The sequence below is a fragment of the Suricata suricatta genome, chromosome 6, assembly GCF_006229205.1.
Source record: "Suricata suricatta isolate VVHF042 chromosome 6, meerkat_22Aug2017_6uvM2_HiC, whole genome shotgun sequence".
NCBI lineage: Eukaryota > Metazoa > Chordata > Mammalia > Carnivora > Herpestidae > Suricata > Suricata suricatta.
In genome coordinates this window covers 56,103,612-56,123,880 of record NC_043705.1, presented here as the reverse complement: position 1 = coordinate 56,123,880, position 20,269 = coordinate 56,103,612, and the positions used below count along the sequence as shown (strand labels likewise).

The following is a 20,269-nucleotide window of genomic DNA, read 5'->3' as shown; positions in this document are numbered from 1 at the left end:
AAGCCATTCAATGAAGGTGGAAGTTTAAAGACAATGGCCACTGAATTTGAGAACATCAAATTAACTCTCTCCATTCTGATAACATACTTGCTGCTTTATTATTACGATTTAGCTTTTTACCCCTACCAAAAAAACACAATAAAATGATCATAAAGATATTCTGGTTCTGGGACACTTGGGAGGCTCAATCGGTAGATTTCAGCTCAGGTCATGATCTCACAGAAAGTTTGAGCCCCACACCGGGCTCTGTGCTACAGCCTGCTTGGGATTCTCTCCTTCTCTCAAGCTCGTGCTCATGCTCTCTCTCTCTCAAAATAAATAAACCTAAAAAAAAAAAAAAAAAAAAAAGATATTCTGGTTCTGTTGACAGAAATCTGCCCTATCAATTTAAAAACTGCAACTTAGGACCACTTGGGTGACTCAACTGGTTAAGCGTCCGACTTCGGCTCAGGTCACAATCTTGTGGTTCTATCTCAGCATCAGGCTCTGTGGTGACAGCTCAGAGCCTGGAACCTGCTTCAGATTCTGTGTCTCCCTCTCTGCCCCTCCCCCTGTTAGTATTCTCTCTCTCTCTCAATTCAACAAACATTTAAAAAATAAATAAACAAAATAAAAATTAAAACTGGCGATTTAAGGGGCACCTGGCTGGCTCAGTCAGTAGAGCATACAACTCTATACCTCAGGGTAATGTTAGATCCCCATATTGGATGCAGAGATTACAAAAAAATAAATAAAACCTAAAAAATATACAGGTGCTCAGTGGCTCAAAGGTACGATTCTTGGTTCTGGTTCGGGTCATGATCTCACAGTTCGTCAGCTTGTGGGAACCTGCTTGGGATTCTCTCTCCCTCTCTCTCAAAATAAATAAACTTTAAAAAACTTTTTACCTAAAATCAGCATAAATAATTCCAAGAGCACCTGGCTGGCTCAGTCGGTGGAGCGTGTAGTCTTGATCTTGGAGTTTTAAGCTCAGGCCCCACGATGGGTGTAGGGATTACTTAAAAAATATATATATATCTAGGGGCGCCTGGGTGGCCAGTCAGTTAAGTGTCCAGCTTTGGCTCAGGTCATGATCTCACAGTTTGTGGGTTCGAGCCCCACATCGGGCTCTGTGCTGACAGCTAGCTCAGAGCCTGGAGCCTGTCTTTAGATTCTCTGTCTCCCTCTCTCTCTGACCCTCCTCTGCTCGCACTCTCACTGTGTCAAAAAAAAAAAAAAGAAAAAAGTAAGGGATGTCTGTGTGATTCAGTCAGTTAAGCATCCAACTCTTGATTTCAGCTCAGGTCATGATCTCATGGTTTGTGACTTGGAGCTCTACAACAGGCTCTGCTCTGACAGGAGAGAGCCTGCTTAGTGGGTTTCTTGCTCTCTGCCCCTCCCCGACTCTCTTCTCAAATTAATAATCTTTTAAAAATATTAAAAAATGAAAGCTGGCAATTTTAGAATACAATTTAGAATAAACTGATAAATTGCAATAAAAACTATTCAATAAGCTTAGTTCTAATTTATATGCAGAAATCAATAGCCCTGGTATAGTAAAAACAGCTAGCAAGGATTCCATTTACAAGACAGCAACAAAAACAGAAAAATAGTAATAAACTTAAACATCTTAAGAACCATGTATATAAATTTATGACTAATAATAAAAATAACAATTCTTACTAAATTAATCTCTAATTTTCATTTGGTAGTAAAATAGCTTGGCTTTTTTATGGCCTAAGAGAAGGACAATTTTAAAGTTCACAGGTAAAATGAGAGGACAAAACAGCCAAAAAAATAAAATTATGAAGAGTAACTATGGAAAGGGGCAATGGCCTCATCAGGTATTATTTGATAAAAGCATCAAGTACAATGAAGTATTACAGAGTTCAGATATATGAAAGTTTACTACACAATAAATATGGTCATTCAAGAAATTGTGTGCTATCATTTATCAGGAAATAAAATAAGCTGGATACATATCTTATTCCCTACACCAAAACAAATCCCAGCTAGATCAAGAGTGTAAATGCAAATAATAAAATCATAAAACTAGAAGACAAATAGGGTTGTTTGTTCTTGCTTTAAATAATCTCATCATGAGGGACTTTTAAAGCATGACTCAAAATCCAGAAACTATCAAAACAGACTAATAAATTTTGCTGCAAAAATTTTAATCTGGCTACAAAGGCATACAAAATAAAATCAAGAGGCAAATTATAAAAGTAAAAATACTTTCAACACACAATTTCAACAAACAACACAAATATAGATAAAAAATGTAATGGATTCACAGAAATGACTCCTGAATAAAGACCAAAAAGCTTTTGAAAATATACTCTTGGGGTGCCTGGGTGGCTCAGTAGGTTAAGCATTTGACTATTTTTGGCTCAGGTCATGATCTCATAGTTCAGGAGTTTGAGTCCTGCATCATGCTTTGTGCTGATGGAGCTCAGCCTATTTCAATTCTGTCTTCCTCTCCCTCTGACCCTTCCCCCACCCCCGTTTGTGCATGTGTGCTCTCATAAATAAATATTTAAACATGTTTTAAAAAATGAAAATACAATTTTGTGTTGAAAAGGATATAGAAACAAAACCTCCTTTTGTTTGAGAGGGAGTAAACTGGTACACCTCTACAGAAAACAATTTTAATCAAAATGCATTCTCTTTGACCCAGAAATTCCCCCTTATAGAAATATATCTCACACATATACTAGCACATGCAGGAAAAGATACCCTATTTTAACAGCAACAGCAAAAGATCAGGAAAAAAATCCACTACGTATCAAAAAAAAAAAATCAACAATATTATTTAGCCATACAAGAAAATGCAGCCTGTTAAAAGAAAAAAAACCCCAAAATATATAACATAGTATATATAATATGCTACCATTTGAGTTGTTTAAAAGGTGGGAAGTATTTATGTCTTGTGTATCTTTGTGTATATGAGACACAAGAAATTTATGAGTGATTGCCTTTGAGAACGGGAACCACAGACAGGGAATCAGAGGTGACTGGGGAGTTGATTTACATTTACACTTCTTTCAGTCATGATCTATCAAATAAATACATATTGGTTTTTTTTTTGTTGTTGTTGTTGTTTTGAGAGAGAGTGAGCGAGCATGGGCAGGGAGGGGCAGAGAGAGAGGAAGACAGAATTCCAAGCAGGCTCCACACTGACAGTGTGTTGTGATGTGGGGCTGGAACCCATGAATCATTAGATCATGACCTGAGCCAAAAATCAAAAGTCAAACACTTAACTGATGGAGCCACCCAGGCACCCCTATAGTTTTTTGGGTTTTTTTGTTTTTTAAAGGAAGGGTTTATATTCTATTTCTTCTCCTCAATCCTCAACTCTAAGGTATTCTGGCTTATACATCAAAAAGTAGGAAAACCAAATTTTCTCCTTTGTCACAATATCCAAAACTACTTGCATAACTTTTCCTAAAGATGAGGCATGAGAAATATGAAAATGATACATGTTTCTCTTCCTGTTCCCACCCACCTACTATTCAGAAGTAGCTATGTGTTGAATCATCTGTTTTAAGCTACAATTAAAAAGTAGAATTATGAAAGTAACAACAGCTGATCAATTTCTAATCATATCACTCCAAGTCCCAGAAAATCAGTCGTAACTGGTGGCAAAGGTGGTCACCTCCACCATGGCTTACCACCTCCAGGCTGTGGCATATCAGAAATGTAACAATTGGATTAAGGAAGGGTAAGAAAACTAGGGGGAAAAGTGAGTTTGTAACAGCAACAAAAGAATGGATTAAAATGAATTTTTACAATGAATTAGAAACTATCCTTTCTTTTATAGTAAAGGCATTAATTCCCTTGTTGTCAGAAAATGTATATTCACAAGCTGTATCTTTTATGCCACTTGAATATGGATGACTTTCTTTGAGATAATAATTTTCTACCAAGTTTTAGGAAAGTTAAACTATTAAAAGAACGAGAAAACAAAACTATAGAACATCTCTCAATAATAAAGTTCCTGGAGTCATTTACCAGTGATCAAATGCCACCTTCAACAGTAAGACAATCCTCAGACACTAGGTTTCTTTGAGCTCTTCTTACAGAGACACTAAAGTAAATGTAATACACCAAACAGGTACTATTTTCTGCCAACACAAAAACGTTAAGTCATTATATCCTTATTAATTAAATCACAATACCACTCTATGGAGATATGCAATTGACAAGACAAAACTCAGTTAGTTATTGCATCCAAATGTTAATACACTTATATATTACTTGCAACATGCTTTTTATCCTCAAACAGAAAAGTACTTTACAAGGCTATTATACAGCAACTAAACTTAATACTCTTGCAGAAGCCCAAGGCATCTCACCTAACACTGCTAATTTATTAATTTGTTCTCTTTGCTATAAAGTTTCATGTTTTTCCAACATTAGATTACTTTAAAACCAATTATAGCTCCAATTAACAATCTATTTTAATCTAAATATCTGAAAATACTCGAAGTATATGCATTTGAGAACTTCAAAAGATGCAATTTACTAAGCATTAGACTTTAGTCTAAACCATTTCCTATAACCTATGATAAAAGAATTTAACGCATCAAAGAATGTAATCACTAACCTAAAACTATTATTTTGATAACCAAAACTCACCAAACTCTGGAAATAAATAAACTGAGCTGTAGACATTTCCAGGTTATAAACTGAGAAATGTGCAAAATGCTATAAATAATTAAAAAAAAAAAGAGTACCCAAGAAATTGGATAGACAGTTGGATTGTTTAGGATGAAGGATGTTTGCCATGTATAGGAAAGGCCTGAATTTAAAATATAGAAAATGCAGGTTTGCTAAATGAGAAAAGATTCACTGATGGACACAAACTAAGTCAGCAAGTTGACAGATCTGAATCAGAATCACAACATGTCTGACACAAGACTGAATGGTCTCAAGGGCAGCCAACATAGTAGAGATGCTTATAGTGGGATGCAGAGAAAAGAGGAGACAGCCAAATAAAGGGGCCTACAAACAGCAAGTTGAGCTGATTACTGCTTCAAGACCTGACACATCTCATGCAATTCTAAAAAGTTATTTTGTTCTATTGATATGCTAAAAAGAAATGAAGCACAACTGCATAAAGCATTAAATATATTAACCTAATAACACTTTTGTCTTTCCCTTCCTTCTAGCTTCCTGAGTGGATGCTTTATTTTTGCCTCTTTTGATCTAATCCTGATAAGAACTAGGCTCTTAACCCATGAGATCTCAATTATCCAGTATTTGAAATAAAACTCTGCTCTCTGCAAAATTTTTCTAGGGCAAGGGCTGAGAATTTTTATTGGGTTCTTAAAGGAGTCAGTGAAAACAGTTAAAATTTAGAGCCTCCCTATACTCACTGCGAAATAACCCTGCACCACTCCTTTCCCCAGTCCTATTCAACTTAGTTTCTTTGCCAGTGATCAATACCAGTAGAGGAGGAGAGAGGAAGAAGACACCGCCTATGTCTAACTATGGAGTCCCCACTCTGTACCTTACCAATCAGTTGGTTCAAGGGTTTTTTTTTTTCCCCCTGACTTCAGGATTATAGAACTGCTACTATCCTTGAAGACCATGGAATAATTTTTCAAGTTCTAGATATAAAATTTATAAGCTAAACTCCCCTGAATAGCTTCATAACTTTGTTTCCTACTCTCATGTGTCAAACCCAAGACTGTGAGTGCCTCCTTCTATTTTTTTCTTAATTAGAAAGATGTTTAAGAAGCAACATAATAAAATTTACAAATATCTTTGCTGTTAAATTATTGTCGAGACATGCAAATAATTACCAGCTCATGAAAAGGAGCGACTCAAGACTAGCGCTAGGGGGCTAGGACAGGAGAGGCCTAACCCAGTAATGAAACTGGATCTGTAGCCCTTGAAACTCCCCTTAGGTCTATCAAAACTGTTTCTTCAAGTGAAAAGTTCTTATTTTTTAAAAATTTTTATTTATTTATTTATTCATTAAAAATAAGTTCTAAAGCCAAACACTTTCTACATTCACAAAGCACACTGCTCAACTCTGTTGTTAAAACGTCTGAATCATTTTATGTTATACTGTATGTTAATCTATGATTATTAATAAGTGTTAAAGCTGAAACCCAGTGTTATAATGTTTAAGGGCTACTGACAGTAATTGCTCATTCTGGTATTTCCAACAATGATTTATAGACTCTTTACTCCAGAGAAGTGGTCAATTTGATTTTACTTGTGGGGAAACACACACCTTTAATCAAAATGTTAGCTACATACACATATGTCAAGTACAGAAGTCAATTTTTTGAAGATTAAAGAACATTTACTGAGTACCTCCTGTATACAGAGGCAATGAGGAATTTGAGGCATTAGAAAACATTAACAAGAAAATCCATCTTTGTCTCTTGGGAGCTTATAATGAACTTTAAAGGGTAGGAGTGGCTCCAGACAGAAAAACACAGGGCAACAGTTATCCTATGGAACATAAGGCTTCTCTGATCTCTGAATTTCTGATGGAAATTCCTGACAGTGGTCAGAAATGACTTGTTAGGAGGGGGCAGTTGATCTGGCCCTGGAAGGAAGGGTAGAATTTAGGCCAAAAAGGGAAGACATTAGGGGCTGGCAGGCTAACCAAAACATGGATGGATGGCTCTGAATGCCAGGAAGCTGGGCTTTGTCTACAGGGCAGAGGTAAGCAATGGGAAGAGTGCAATTTGTTCTCTGTGTGTAGTTTTGTTTTGTTTTGAGAGAGCGCGCAAGCAGGGGAGGGGCAGAGAAAGAGGGAGAGAATCTCAAGCAGGCTCCTCGCTCAGCTGAGAGACAGACACAAGGCTCAATCCCACCACTATGAAATTAGGACCTGAGCAGAAATCAAGAGTCCAACGCTTAGCCAAGCCACCCTGGTGCCCCCTGTGTGTTTTATTCTTTAATTCTAAAATTCATATTTAATATTTCTGAATCAAATGTATTTACAAATCAATGTGTACATAAAAGTGTTTCTTTTCCCCACACTGAAGAAAATCTGTCATAAAAATGAACATAGGTCATGATCAATGGCTTCTTAAAACCAACACCAGATTTGGAAGAACTAAGTAATGGTTCTGGGAACTGAATGGAATGTGGCATTACCACGGAAATAGCAAAGACTCAGATTAAAGGTGCTGCTCCACAGTGATCCACAGACCAAGTCAGGGATGGCAGGTGGAGGATGTGCCCTGGATAAATGGAAAATGAAAAGCAGCTCAGAAGAGCATCCAAATCAAGGGAAAAGCTGGAAATGTTAGACTTAGAACTCTAGGATGAGAGAGGTACCTGGGTGGCTCAGAATGTTGAACATCAGACTCCTGAATTCAGCTTAGGTCATGATCCCAGGATTGTGGGATCAAGCCCTATACTGGGTTCTGCACTGAGCATGGAGCCTGCTTAAGATTCTCTCTCTCACCCTCTGTCCCTCGCCCCTACTCATGCTCTCTTTCTAAAAAAATAAATAAATAGGAACTACTCTAGGATGAGAGATGACCATAGGGTAGAAAGAGAATAAAATTCCACTTATTTTAAGACTCCAGGGGCACACACACATATATAGACATTAAACACCAGTTTTAAAAATAACCGTTTCATACACTACATGAGAAACTGATAACGTAAAAGAAAATTATGAAAACTCAAAAACTTTATCTCCAAAAACCTTGACCTGTACCACAAGTGGTGTGCTGTAATCCTCCCTCTACCGATTTATTCCACTGCACTTAACAAGATGACTACTTGAGTCTAAAGGTATTATTGCAGTATATCCAGCCCTGCCGTATTTTTCAAGTCATTAAGCTAGAAAAGAGGCTTAGGACTATCTTGGGGTGGGGGAGTGGGGGTTACATATGCAAAATCAGTACTGTTCTTTTGTAATGACTGGGGTAAGGTTGATACATTATTTTCTATAATGGCTTCACATTTCAAAAAGTGAACATTATGAGACCGATATGGCTAACTTATGTATATACAATTCAAGGGCAAGATGAAGCAAAATCTATATTACCATCTAAACTCTGTATCCTAAATGCTTGACCTTGCTGTAATAATTACAAATTCTATTATTTGTAGAATAAAAGCACATATATATTTTATCATAAAGAAAAACACTAAAGGTAGACCCAGTTGTCCTAAACCACATTAATTTTCCACTCCTCAACCAAAAGTGAAAGGAAATTCTCAAATTGACTTGTTTAAAAAAAATAGTCAGGGCACCTGGGTGGTTCTGTCAGTTAAGCATCAAGACTTCAGCTCAGGTCATGATCTCACAGTTCGTGGGTTCTGGCCAAACACTAATCTTTGCACTGACAGGTCAGAGCCCGGAGCCTGCTTCAGATTCTGTGTCTCCTTCTATCTCTCTGTCCCTCCCCCACTTATACTATATAAATATCTTTAAAAATAAAAAATAGGGGGACTTGGGTGACTCAGTTTGTTAAGCATCCAACTTCAACTCAGGTCATAATCTTGCAGTTCGTGGATCGAGCCCTGTGTTGGGCTCTGTGCTGACAAATCAGAGCCTGAAACCTACTTCTGATTCTGTGTCTCCCTCTCTCTCCATTCCTCCCCTGCTCATGCTGTGTGTCACTCTCTCAAATATCAAGATTAAAAAAAAAACACATAAGATAAGTTCAATTAGAATGACAGGATTTGGGAGCATCTGGGTGGCTCAGTCAGTTAAGAGACCAACTATTGATTTTGGCTCAGGTCATAATCTCTAGGTTCATGAGATTGAGCCCACCCAGTATTGGGCTCTGTACTGACAGCACAGGGCCTGCTTGGGATTCTTCTCTACTCCTCTCCAACTCTCTCTCTCTCTCTCAAAATAAATAAAATTAAAAAAAAGAGAGAATGAAAGAATTTGTAGTGAAGCTTAAAGAAAGGGGCTGTGTCTTTGTTTTGTATGGTAAACCTACCACGTGGCACAAAAGGATAATATGCTAAATAGATGACAGTGAGATTTAATGACTGAAATGAAATTAATCTTTACTATCTTCTTTTAAAAATATTACTTATTTATTTTTGAGAGCGAGAGAGAGGGATGGAGGGAGGGAGCACAAATGAGAGAACGGCATAGAGAAGAGGGGAGACAGAATCCCATTCAGGCCCCATACTGTCACCACAGAGCCAGAAGCACGGCTCAAGCTCACCGGAAGTGGGGCTGGAGCTCAAGAACCATAAGATCATGACCTGAACAAAAGTTGGACACTTTATCAAGTGAGCCACACAGGCACTCCAATCCTTACTATTTTTTAAAATAATTATTTCAGTTAGAGTATCTACAAATCGATTGTGATCAGGGTTGTTGTCTTAGATGCTTACAAACAAAAGGGAAGGCAAATATGGAAGGAATAAAAAGGAAGAGCTATAGAAAAAGCTGACTTTTAAAAAGACCATCCTGTCCTGCAAAGTTGACCAAAATATTAATATTCACATGAACCAGCAACAAGGGGTTTGGGAACCATGTATTAGGAGTTTCTACTGGAAACACAATAAGAGGGTTAAAAACAAACTGTCACACTTTTCTTACCATTTTGATGTTGTTTTGGTTTGGAAATATATTTGGGTCTGAGAGGTATCCAGCCATCAATTATCAGTTTGCTTCAGGTGAAAGTCAAGAATTCTGATAAGAGCTGGTATTTAGTGAGGGTTTCTAGTACCAGGCACTGTGCTAGACACCTTATACACATCCTCCATTGTTCTTCCTAACAACCTTAAGATGTAGGTGTAATTATATCAGTAGCTTGCCTTAAGTTAGGTAGATCCTCAGCAACCTAACTCAAACTCTCAACCACTGCCCTTTATGACACTACTCACAGGGGAAAATGAAAAATACTAAGTGGGGAGTCAGGCAGTCAGACAAAATGAAAAGAAAATTGTAATGCAATTTTGGGATACCTTTCAGTTTTCTTTTAGCAACCTATAAACATGCTAAATACTTGAGCTAAGAAGTCTTGTCTTCCCTAATTCTGATTTATTCATGTAATCTCCACCAAGATACATAAAATAGTCTTATTTGAAATTCGAAAGGCACCATATATAAAATAAAACATGTTCAAAAGCCAACTTCAAAACCCTCTAAGGAGCCTAAGACTTTTAACACATGATTTACAAAAGCAAACATCTACAAAGGCTTCAACTGTGGGCTGGCATATAATTTCCTAAAATAAAATAATCCATTCCCACTAGGTTTTCAAGCTTAAATATTGCTAAAGTTAATTCTTGACCCTTTTCTCTGTTAATCCTTCATTTCTTTAATCCTACCATCATAACCTTTTCATTTTCATGTAGCAACCCTAATACCAAGATTCACATCACCTAATATAAAAGAAAAAAAACTTTCCATTACAAAAAAACAAGCACACAGACTTTTAATCATCAGCGAATGGGAGGCCACCTTTTGCTTTCAAATTCCCACTTCTCACAATATTCCACAGTCAATCAAAGGTCAAATAAAGCAGCAATGGAGAACACTGAGAGACTGATTAAAGTTACATGTGAAGATCTGGGGAATGAAGATCGCTAATTCAAACATAACAATTGTGTTTAACAAACCAAACCTCCCACTCACCTTCTCCCTTCTCTCTCTCCCCAAAAAAACACCCGTGGACTCACATTGCTCAAGTGTTTGTCAAAGCTGGCCTTGTTTTTAGCAAGGAAGAAACATGCCTGATTCCATGCCTGTGAAATATGTGGTGGACTGGGCATCATGTGATGTTAACAGCAAGTAGAAAAATGAAGTGAACATCAATCAGTTATCATGAAGGCTCCTGCTATCCTGCCACCAGCCTCCATGTTTCTGCGTTATAGATGCACTAACCTAAAAGCATATATTCATCTCTTTTCTATACTTTTCTCAATGATGTGAAAAATGGCCAAGTTTATTTGGGCACATGATTGAAGAAAATGATTAGTATCTAAGTGATGTTTTCATAGCCTCTACCATTCAAGTCTTTCAACATAACTTTCAAGAACCCCACAAAATTCACTTGGCTTCATTATTCCTCAGCACGGTTTACACTGTTTTTATGGGAATATACAAGCAGAACAGCTCTCCCCACTGCAACTACCTTATGTCCTTCCTGAGGCTACTTCTATTATTTATACCTAATCATGGGTCAAGGCACATTGGCCCAATGAAAGGCCAGTATTCTAAGGCTCTGAAAAGACTGTGATTTATCTACTATATATAGGTGAGATTTCAGTGTGGCTCTAGAGTTTTGTAATCTTAGTTTTTCAGAAAAATTAGGAAAGTCATAATTGGGAGAAGAGGTGGTAAGCATTCTTCCTAGAGCTCCTGTACCTTAACGTTAAAAAAGCTCACAAGTCAGGAGTCATCCATAGCTGAGTCATTTTAAAATAGAAAGGAAATAGCAACTGGGCACTCTTGTCTAACATAAACCCATCCTTACATCCCTAGGGAAACTCTTTCTTCTGTAACACAACATGGAGACTCTGCCCCACACATACCTATCAAAATTAACTTGAAATTAAACAAATCAGTTATTTAATTTAAAAGACATTAGTGAACTGACTAGTATTTTTAAATAGTACCACTCTCTCATTCTCAGGAGTAGAGACTTTTACTGTCTTCAAGGAAACAAGGCTGCAGAAAAAGTACATGTTTGGATTAAGACAAATCTAAGTTTGAATCTGAGTTTGATTACAACTTAGCTGTTTAAGGTTGGCCAAATCCAACATCTTTTTTTTTTTTATGCTTTTTTATTTTTGAGACAGAGAGAGCCAGTGCAAGCAGGGGAGGGTCAGAGAGCTAGCTGTCAGCACAAAGCCTGACACGCGGCTCGAACACATGAAGCACAAACTGTGAGAACATGACCTGAGCTGAAGCCAGCGCTTAACTGACTGAGCCACCCAGGTGCCCCTAAATCCAACATCTTTTAAGTCTCAACTTCAGCCTTGGTAAAATGTGTATAAAACATTTAAAAACACCATTTATCAAAAAAAAAAAAAAAAGTGGGGACAATGAAGAGACAGTAAATATGAAACTACAATACCTAAGTAGTTCCAATAAATACTAGTTACATTCCCTGAGGAAAATGTTGAGGTGAAACCTCTGGAGAATCCTTATTACAGCAAAAACAAACAAACAAACAAACAAACAAACAAAAAAACAAAACCCTGAAAGGACACAGGTCTGAACCAAACTGACTCCATGACAGGCTTCAAGTTTCCCTCTGACCTTGGAGGCCTAAGTGTTGGTTTCTCAGAACCATTAGACAATAAAAGGGCATAGATTGCTCAACCAGGGACCACCCTAGTAACACCCAATCAGAAGCTGGCCAGCTAAAATGCTTAACATTCCTAAGGGCAGGCCTAGAGATAGAAGCTATAGATATTCACTTATTGCTTAAGGCTAGTTACACCCTACTTGGGGGTCCAAGGCCCTCCTTGTAATTGGTTATTTTCAAATACACTCTAAATGTTGTGATTGGGTCCCCCCAAAAGTAACGAGGGCTCTAAACAAAAAGTATGGTTAAAGTTGCTGCCAATGATGTTATGCGATAATGATTGGATCACCGTACCTGTGTCACAATTTCTTGTAACTCCCCCTTCCCAAATCCCATAAAAACCCTGCTCAGCCCTTCTTTGGGGCTCTCAGCACGGATCCACTGCACTGGTGAAGTCTGTGAGACAGAGCTTACAGCTGCGAACTTAAGCCCGCAATAAAACACCCTTTGCTTTTGCATGCGTGACTTGGTCCCCATGGTGGTCTGGTTTTGGGGGACGATATTGCAATCTGGGCACAACAACCCTAACACTTCCTGAAGCCTTCTTTATACATGCCAGACACTTTAAGCATTTTTTCATAGTCATTTACTTAAATCTCAACATATCTTTTAAATACCTTCCCGTTTCCCCTGTTTTGATAAGTAAGCAGGTCACAGAAGTGGTGAGTCCTATTTGGACGCCATGTCCATCTGATTCTAAACACTGGAGGTAGGCTGTCTACAGCATGCCTTACATAGCTACTTATGAAAACACATGTAGCTCTCAGTGTTTTGTTTTTTACTAGAAATAAAATCAACTGGGAAGAAATTAACTGAACAATTTTATGAACATAGTATACTCCAAAGAGAACAATTATTATTAGTTCTTCATCAAGCCTACTATCGTGGTTAAAGTTTACTATCTTAAGGACAACCATTTCAACAATAGTTGTCCTTACATAGAAACCATTATTTACAAAATTCAGGTGATCACAGGTAAGCCATGGTATGGGCTACCCAAGCACATACACTATAATATGATCCTGAGCTCTGACCAACAACCTACACTACTGGTGAAACCATTCCAAGAGACCTTGGTGGCACTTCATTCATTCAAGGATTGCGTGCCTGCTATGTAAATAGCACTACTTCACTAAACCCTTAAAAAGTCCAAGACAAACCTACCATACAATAAATTTCAAATTTCATTTGTATTCAAGATTAAAGCTCTACGCAGTACAAAACCTTACAATTCTTATGTCACCTAAAAATGTTTCATTAGTACTGTGTAAACTGCAGCTCCTCAAGGATTATTTCTAGTCTACCAAACTTGTGAATCCTAACGCACCCCATTAAAGTCCATCTATAGCTCCTCTCAATTTATAGGTAATTTATCAATGCCAGATAAAGACCCCTTATTTACAAAGCTATTTTCCGTTTTAAAGTGTCCATTTCAAGATTTTTTTAATGTTTATTTATTATTGAGAGACAGAGCATGAGCAAGGGAGGGGCTGAAAAGAGGTGGAGACACAGAATGCAAAGCAGGCTCCAGGCTCTGAGCTGTCAGCACAGAGCCCAAGGCGAGGCTAGAACTCACAAACAGTGAGATCATGACCTGGGCGGAACATCGGAGGCTTAACCGACTGAGCCACCCAGGCGCCCCCGTTTTAAAAGATTTTACTCCCAGTTCTTGAATTGCACAGTCCCGTATGGAATTAACATTTGTCAAATCACAACTTTAAATCAAAAAGATCCTTCCTCCAAATCCTTTAAATTCTCATAGTACTAAAAAACTAAAAACAAAACAAAACAAAAAAAAACACCTCTCTTGTTCTTAGTCCACAAATATTAAGAGTGCTCACAAGATGTGTGGCCCTGAACTAAGGATGGCAAGGAGAATTCCAAGATACTGTCAAGGCTAGTGACCTTGCAAAGTTTACAATCTAGCAGTACAGTCTGTTCTACTTTAAACACACACACACACACACACACACACACACAAACTCCTTTCAACAATTTACTGACCACTTTGAACAAAAACAGGTGTGGTCTTTAAGCTGAAGCCTTTAAATGGATAGGAAAAGAAATACTGTAGAGGAAAAAAAAAAAAAGCAGAAAATAGATCTAGAGAAATTAAAAGGAAGAAAACCATAACCAAAGACTCAATTTTCTAACATATATCTAAGAATGGGTTTAATTTACCAGATATACCTGACTTGAACACCTGTAGCCACTTCCACAAATTAAGTCAACTTTGGAATTGGGAATAAAAAAAATCATTCGCTTAGAGGTAATTAATAAGCTTAACAGAATCATTAGTACAGTGACCAAATTTCCATAAATGTTTTACTTTCAAAAAGTCATTGCAAGCCATTAAAATGGCAAAAAAAATTTAAGGAGTTAGGGAACAACAAAAACAAGGCTGGTTTGCTCTTAAATTCTGATGATCAAGCCCACAGCAGACATCACTCATTAATCACATCACTTATTTTCCCCAGTGAGCTTCGTTTCTTTCAATATAAACTTCCAGTAGCTATCAGGGTGAGCATTATAACTGAATCTGTTTGTTGTCCTTGATATTTTTCAAATACTGTTCAAGTCTGCTAAATGAAGCACCAAAAATGTATGTACGTGTTTAACATCCAATAAATGTACAATAAACTTCATCTGAGTTGTTTTCCAGAACACAAAATACTCTTTAAAACTTTAAGTTTCTCTCCAGTAAGGGGAATTTAATATTATGACCAATATAACCTTAATTAGGAAAAAAAATATTCTTTTTGAAAAACGTAACGCTCCACCCCCATGGAAGAGTTCCAGTTAACTGCAATTAATTAATTATATATTTTGGCAACTCTCAATTTTACCCTATTTGAATTAAACCAGACAAAATTAACTTTTCCTGGATATCAACAAAATTAAAACTAGACCTGCCCAATCTTTAGAAATAAAAGAATTACAAAATTTAACAAAAAGTGTAAGAGAAAGAAGCATAAACTTGTCCTTGGAGTTTAATAAAAATACAGGTCAATATTAACAAAAAACTCTAAAGAGAATATGTGTGACTAAAATTTGTCACTTCCTTACAAAAAGAATTTAAGGGAGAACACAGACTCTAGAAGATGATAATGCGGAAAATAAAAAGAGATCCCTGGAACTCCAGGATCACATTACCAGGTAGGTGATGTTTAGCACAAAGTAAACTAACAGGAAGGAGTGAAAACCTGAATTCAGGAAGTTGTAAGAGAGCACTGTGGGATAAGAGAGTGAAAAAAATTATTTCCTAAGTCCCCAAGTCTAGCGATGAAAAATACGTACTACTCTAGGGTACCAGTAACCTGGAGACAGGAGCTTCCTAGCCTTAATAGCAGAATTTAAGTATTACATAAACACGGGCAGGGTTAACAGATGACAACACAATGTCAGGAATATAAACACCATAAAAAGGGGCATTTCCCCAGCCACCTCTAACCTCAATTGGTAATAATACTAAAAATAGTAGCTTTGAAGAATTACCTGTTACTGTCCATTAGTCAAAAGTAAAGTGTATCTTTTTTTTTTTTTTTAAGATGTTTTATTTTCAAGTAATCTCTACATTCAACTTGGGGCTCAAACTCAACCAGGAGATAGGAGTTGCACACTCTACGTACTGAACCAGAAAGGCCACCCGAAACTAAAATGTATTTTAGAATACTTTTTTAGGAAAGTTCCTTCAACAGAAGATCTGTAGGCAGGACCTCAAATTATGCATGTCTTACACACTTGTAGAGCTCCTCATGCATACCTGGGCAGACTTTTCCCATTATTCCTTGTATTTTAAGTGTAAAAAGTTTGAAAAAACTTGGTACTACTTTTACTCTTGGAAAGACAAAAAGTATGAACATTTCTGCCCAGGACCTTTTTTTCCTCCCTAAAACAGGAGTGAAACGTGAGCCAGCTATCAAGACTTGAGAGATTCCTAGAGTGTGTATAAACCTTTAAAGATACATTTGCATCCAATGGAGAGTGGTGCTTTTTCGTTTAGACAGGCCACTTATTTGGAGAAAAATGAATTTAAAATTTGCCCTAATTTGCCAAACTACATATGGAGATAAAAAAAAAAAAGACTGATTGTATTCCCTAAGACAAACTATTATGAGTAAATGAACAGGACCAGAAAAGCAGAGTTAATATCTGGGCAGTTATTGCTGGAAAAAAGGCAAGAGAGAAACACACACTCGATGTCTATTTACGGGACCCCTTTGGTCTTGAGTGGCTTTAATTTTATTTCTAGCACTGAGTAGTGAACCGAACCCCTATTGTATAGAACCTATTTGATAACAGAAGGAGAAAACCTAACGACTTAGATAAAAAAAAGTTCCTTCAGAGGGCCAATTAAAGCCACGGTTTTCCTACCACTGAAAGGAATTAAGGAGAAGATTGGTAAGGAACCCATCTTCTTCCTCTTCTCTTGTCCAGAAGAACAAGTCTCCCAAATGCTCACACTCCAGAGTGAGGCTTCAGCCTCCGGGAGTGAATAACCAAAAGCAAGGACTGGATCCCAGACTAGTTCTTACCTCCTGGATGCGCTTCCGGGCCCGCTGAAGCACTTCTTCGTAGCCCTTCTGCCGCAGCTCGCTAAGGCTTTCGTAATACTCCTCAGGGTCGTCGGTCTCAGTGAAAAGTACCTGGGAGAGGATCTTCCAGCCGCAGGTGTCCAGGCCGTGGCCCAGGTAGACCTGGAGCTGGTAACACAGAGCGTCGATCTCCTGCTCGGTCATCTCCGGGGCGCCCCCGAACAGCACGGTCCACATGCCAGAGGGCTCCTCGGGGAATACAGGCAGGCACTGCTCCAGCTGCGAGTTCACAGAACACAGCTGCTGGTGCACAGCACGCAAATCCTGGAAGGAGAAGAGCCCGGCCCAACTACACTCCTCCGCCGGGGACTCCAGCTCGGCGGTGGGCGGCGGCTGCTCCGCGTCCGAGACAGCCAGGGCCCCCGGGGCCACCTCGTCCTCCCTCACCATTTCCAGCACCTCGATCTCCTCGGAGACGGCCCCGCAGGCGCTCACTACACGCACGGAGGACACCGGGGCCTCTCGGGGCGCAGGAGGGGCGGCCCCTGCCACATCTCTGCCTTCAGACCCCTTTCGAACTGGGCTGGTCTTGGCCCGCCCTGGGCTCCTGAGCGGGCTCTCCGCCGCTTTGCCGGTCGGACTCCGCAGTAGCGGGTCCCCCCGAAGGCTGCGCGCGCTCCGCGGAGAGCCGCCCTCCGCCCAGGCCGGGCTCCTCCGGGGTCCTGGGCTCTTCCCCTGAATCGCAGAGGTAGTGGCCTCGGACCGGCCCTTGCCAGCTGGGCTGCCCGGCCCGCGGGTCCCGTCCGACGCGGATGCTCCGGGCTCCGCGCCCACTCGCGCCCCCGCCTGCTCCCGGGAGCCGCTCCTCTGCCTCTGGGCTGTCCGGTTATGGCAGGTTATGGCAAACTTGCCCTCAATCTCGTTCCAGGCCACAATGAAGACGAACTTGTGCTTCTCACGCTCGTCGAACACATGCGGTCGCACGGCCACCCAGTCCGACTCGAGCGTCTCCTCCAGCGCGAAAGACATGGTGGCTCGGGTGCCAGGCCGCGGGGGAGGCGCCGATGGCCCTGCCCGCCCGAAGACTCACCGGCTGGCTGCACCGCGCCCCCTGCTCACCCTCGCTGGGCGCCTTCGGCCATCTTAGCGCGCCAGCCGGCTCTCCCCGCTTGCTCGCCCGGCCCACAGCACTCGAACCCGCCGCGCTCCTTTGTGGCGAGGCTAGCGGGAAAGACAATACGCGTCCCCGGAGCAGGTAGTTCACATGGTCACGTGCGGCTGGATCTGTTTACAAGCCCAGCGCTGCTGCAGCGTCTAGCGTCCAACCCGGCCGCCCCCAGCGCGAGGCCGCGGTGCTGCGTTTTCGGCTCTCTGAAGGTGAGGCGCGGGTCCTGCGGGGCCAGGCAGGCGGGTAGGCGATCAGGGCCGGCGACTTCTGCGTCTCCGCCGCTCTCTCAGGCCGATCTCCCCGCCCCTCCTTCTTCTACTCCTCTTTCCGACCGCTCGGAGCCGGCCTGGAGGAGAGACGCGTCTCCTAAACTCTGAGCTTCAGAATCGCCACAATGTTGCCATTTGGCTGCTGACGTAGGCTGCTCCACGAGGGACGTAAACACGGGCACGTGCCGCACGCTGGTGACGCGGCGGCGGCGCGCACACCCCGCCCGCGCGCGCCGGCTCCGCCCCTCGGCGTCCCCCACCCTTGCCCGCCAGCGGCTGCGCGCACGATTCTTTCCATCTTTCCGCGCAGCCTCTTTCTCCCACGACTGGAGCAGGCAGTCGGCCGCAGGCTGCTGGCTCTGAAGATGGTGTAAGTGGCAGCTGTGCCTTACGGTACAGGTGGCTTCTGAGTCCTGAAAAAGGAACAAAGGTAGAGGAACTGAGATATTTCGAAGTCCAGTCATTCAAAGGGATCTTGAAATGTAAATGTGCTTCCTTTTGCCCCGGGGCAAGCCGGTAACAAGTCGAACTACGTGCCAAACTTTGCTGGGATACCCCAGATTGTTGGATTCTCCCCAACACTCTTGAGACGCCGTTTAGGATATGAAAAGGAAGTGTCTGAAAACAACCCAGTAGAACTCCAAAACAAAATTAATTAAATGAAAAGTCAGTCATGTCCTATGAGTACGAATGTTTATGTTTCAGTTCAGCCGTGTTTGATTGCTTCGGATTTCATCATTGGGTGCTGTTCTGTGAACCTCATTTTGAGGTCACTGGCTTAAGCCTTTTGAAGTTGAATTCAATTATCAGAGATCTCAGAATGCACATACAAAAAAAAATCATGTAAATCTGAAGGATTTTGCTACTTATACTGAATTATGAAATATATTTTTAAATTGCCTGGTGGATCTTATAATGTAGTTTATATTATCGGCATTCTTTTTCGTATTAACACTCAATTCATAGTGCAGGTATTCTGCATCCACAGTAAAATACCATGGAAATTATTATTTTAACGTATTTCATTTTTTAAAGTTTATTTATTTATTTTGAGAGAGTAGGGGAGAAACAGAATCCCAAGTAGGCTCCGTGCTGTCAGCTAGGAAGGAGCAGGACTGGAGACTCCAGCTCCTGAACTGTGAGATCATGACCTGCAGAAAACCAAGAGTCAGAGGCTTAACCAACTGAGCCACCCAGGCGCCCCATTTATGCAAAACCATTTGGATTAAAGGTGCGTCGTTATCTACATTGACTTCAGTACACTGACATCTGAATAAGCAGCCAAAAGTTTTAGCCCTATTACTCAGGTGGATGTTGTAGACCTGTAGATCTGCTTGGACCAAAAAAAAAAAAAAAAAAATTACTTTGGGCAAGGTGAACAAAAACAGAAAACGACAGATTTTTAAGTTTTTTTTTTTTTTTTACCATTCTTTATGTGGAACCACAAATTTTCAAGTCTTATAACTGGACTTATGCCAACTCTCAAATGCAAATCAGAGATAATTTTGAAAAGCAGGAAGACAGAAAACCCATTGCAAATATGTATCACCAGGTAAGCAGACAATAGCACATTATTTTCCTGACTTTTCTCCTAAAAGGATAACGCTAAAAGTTTTTCTGAAAAAAGGTGATGACATGATCACTAGCTCTCATCTTGTAGTGCATTACAGATTAAGTATGAATGAATATCAAGAATGAACACTAAAAGAATGTGTTTATAGGAAATCTTATTTTTATGTGTATTAAAACTGCAGTGTTTATCACAAATACTAAATTATGTCTGAGCACAATAGTGCTGGAGAAAATTGTTTCGTGGTCACGCAGGTATTAAGTATTTTCCCCAAATACTCTGATCACTGTTTGATCAAAAGGATTGTTTCAATGTTTCTCATTTCCTGGAAGTAATTGTTATCCTAGAAAAGAAAAGAAACAAACCAAAATTCCCATGGCAGGTTACTGTAGTACTCTAGATTTCTTTATTTCAGTATGCACCTGATTGTCAAGCACGATCTTTGAGTATATTAATTACTCCCTAAGAGTAAGTAACACCAC

The 20,269-nt window shown here is 40.0% G+C and overlaps 1 protein-coding gene across 2 annotated transcripts in view; it reads right to left on the bottom strand.

Moving 5' to 3' along the window:
• Window positions 1–18,355, bottom strand: part of JMY (junction mediating and regulatory protein, p53 cofactor) — a 97,678-nt gene extending 79,323 nt beyond the window's left edge. For both annotated transcript variants that reach the window (XM_029942487.1, XM_029942486.1), the window contains exon 1: window positions 16,781–18,355. In XM_029942487.1, the coding sequence (XP_029798347.1) occupies window positions 16,781–17,809 (1,029 nt within the window). In that variant the 5' untranslated portion in view covers window positions 17,810–18,355. The remainder of the gene's footprint in view (window positions 1–16,780) is intronic.
• Window positions 18,356–20,269: the final 1,914 nt, after the last annotated feature.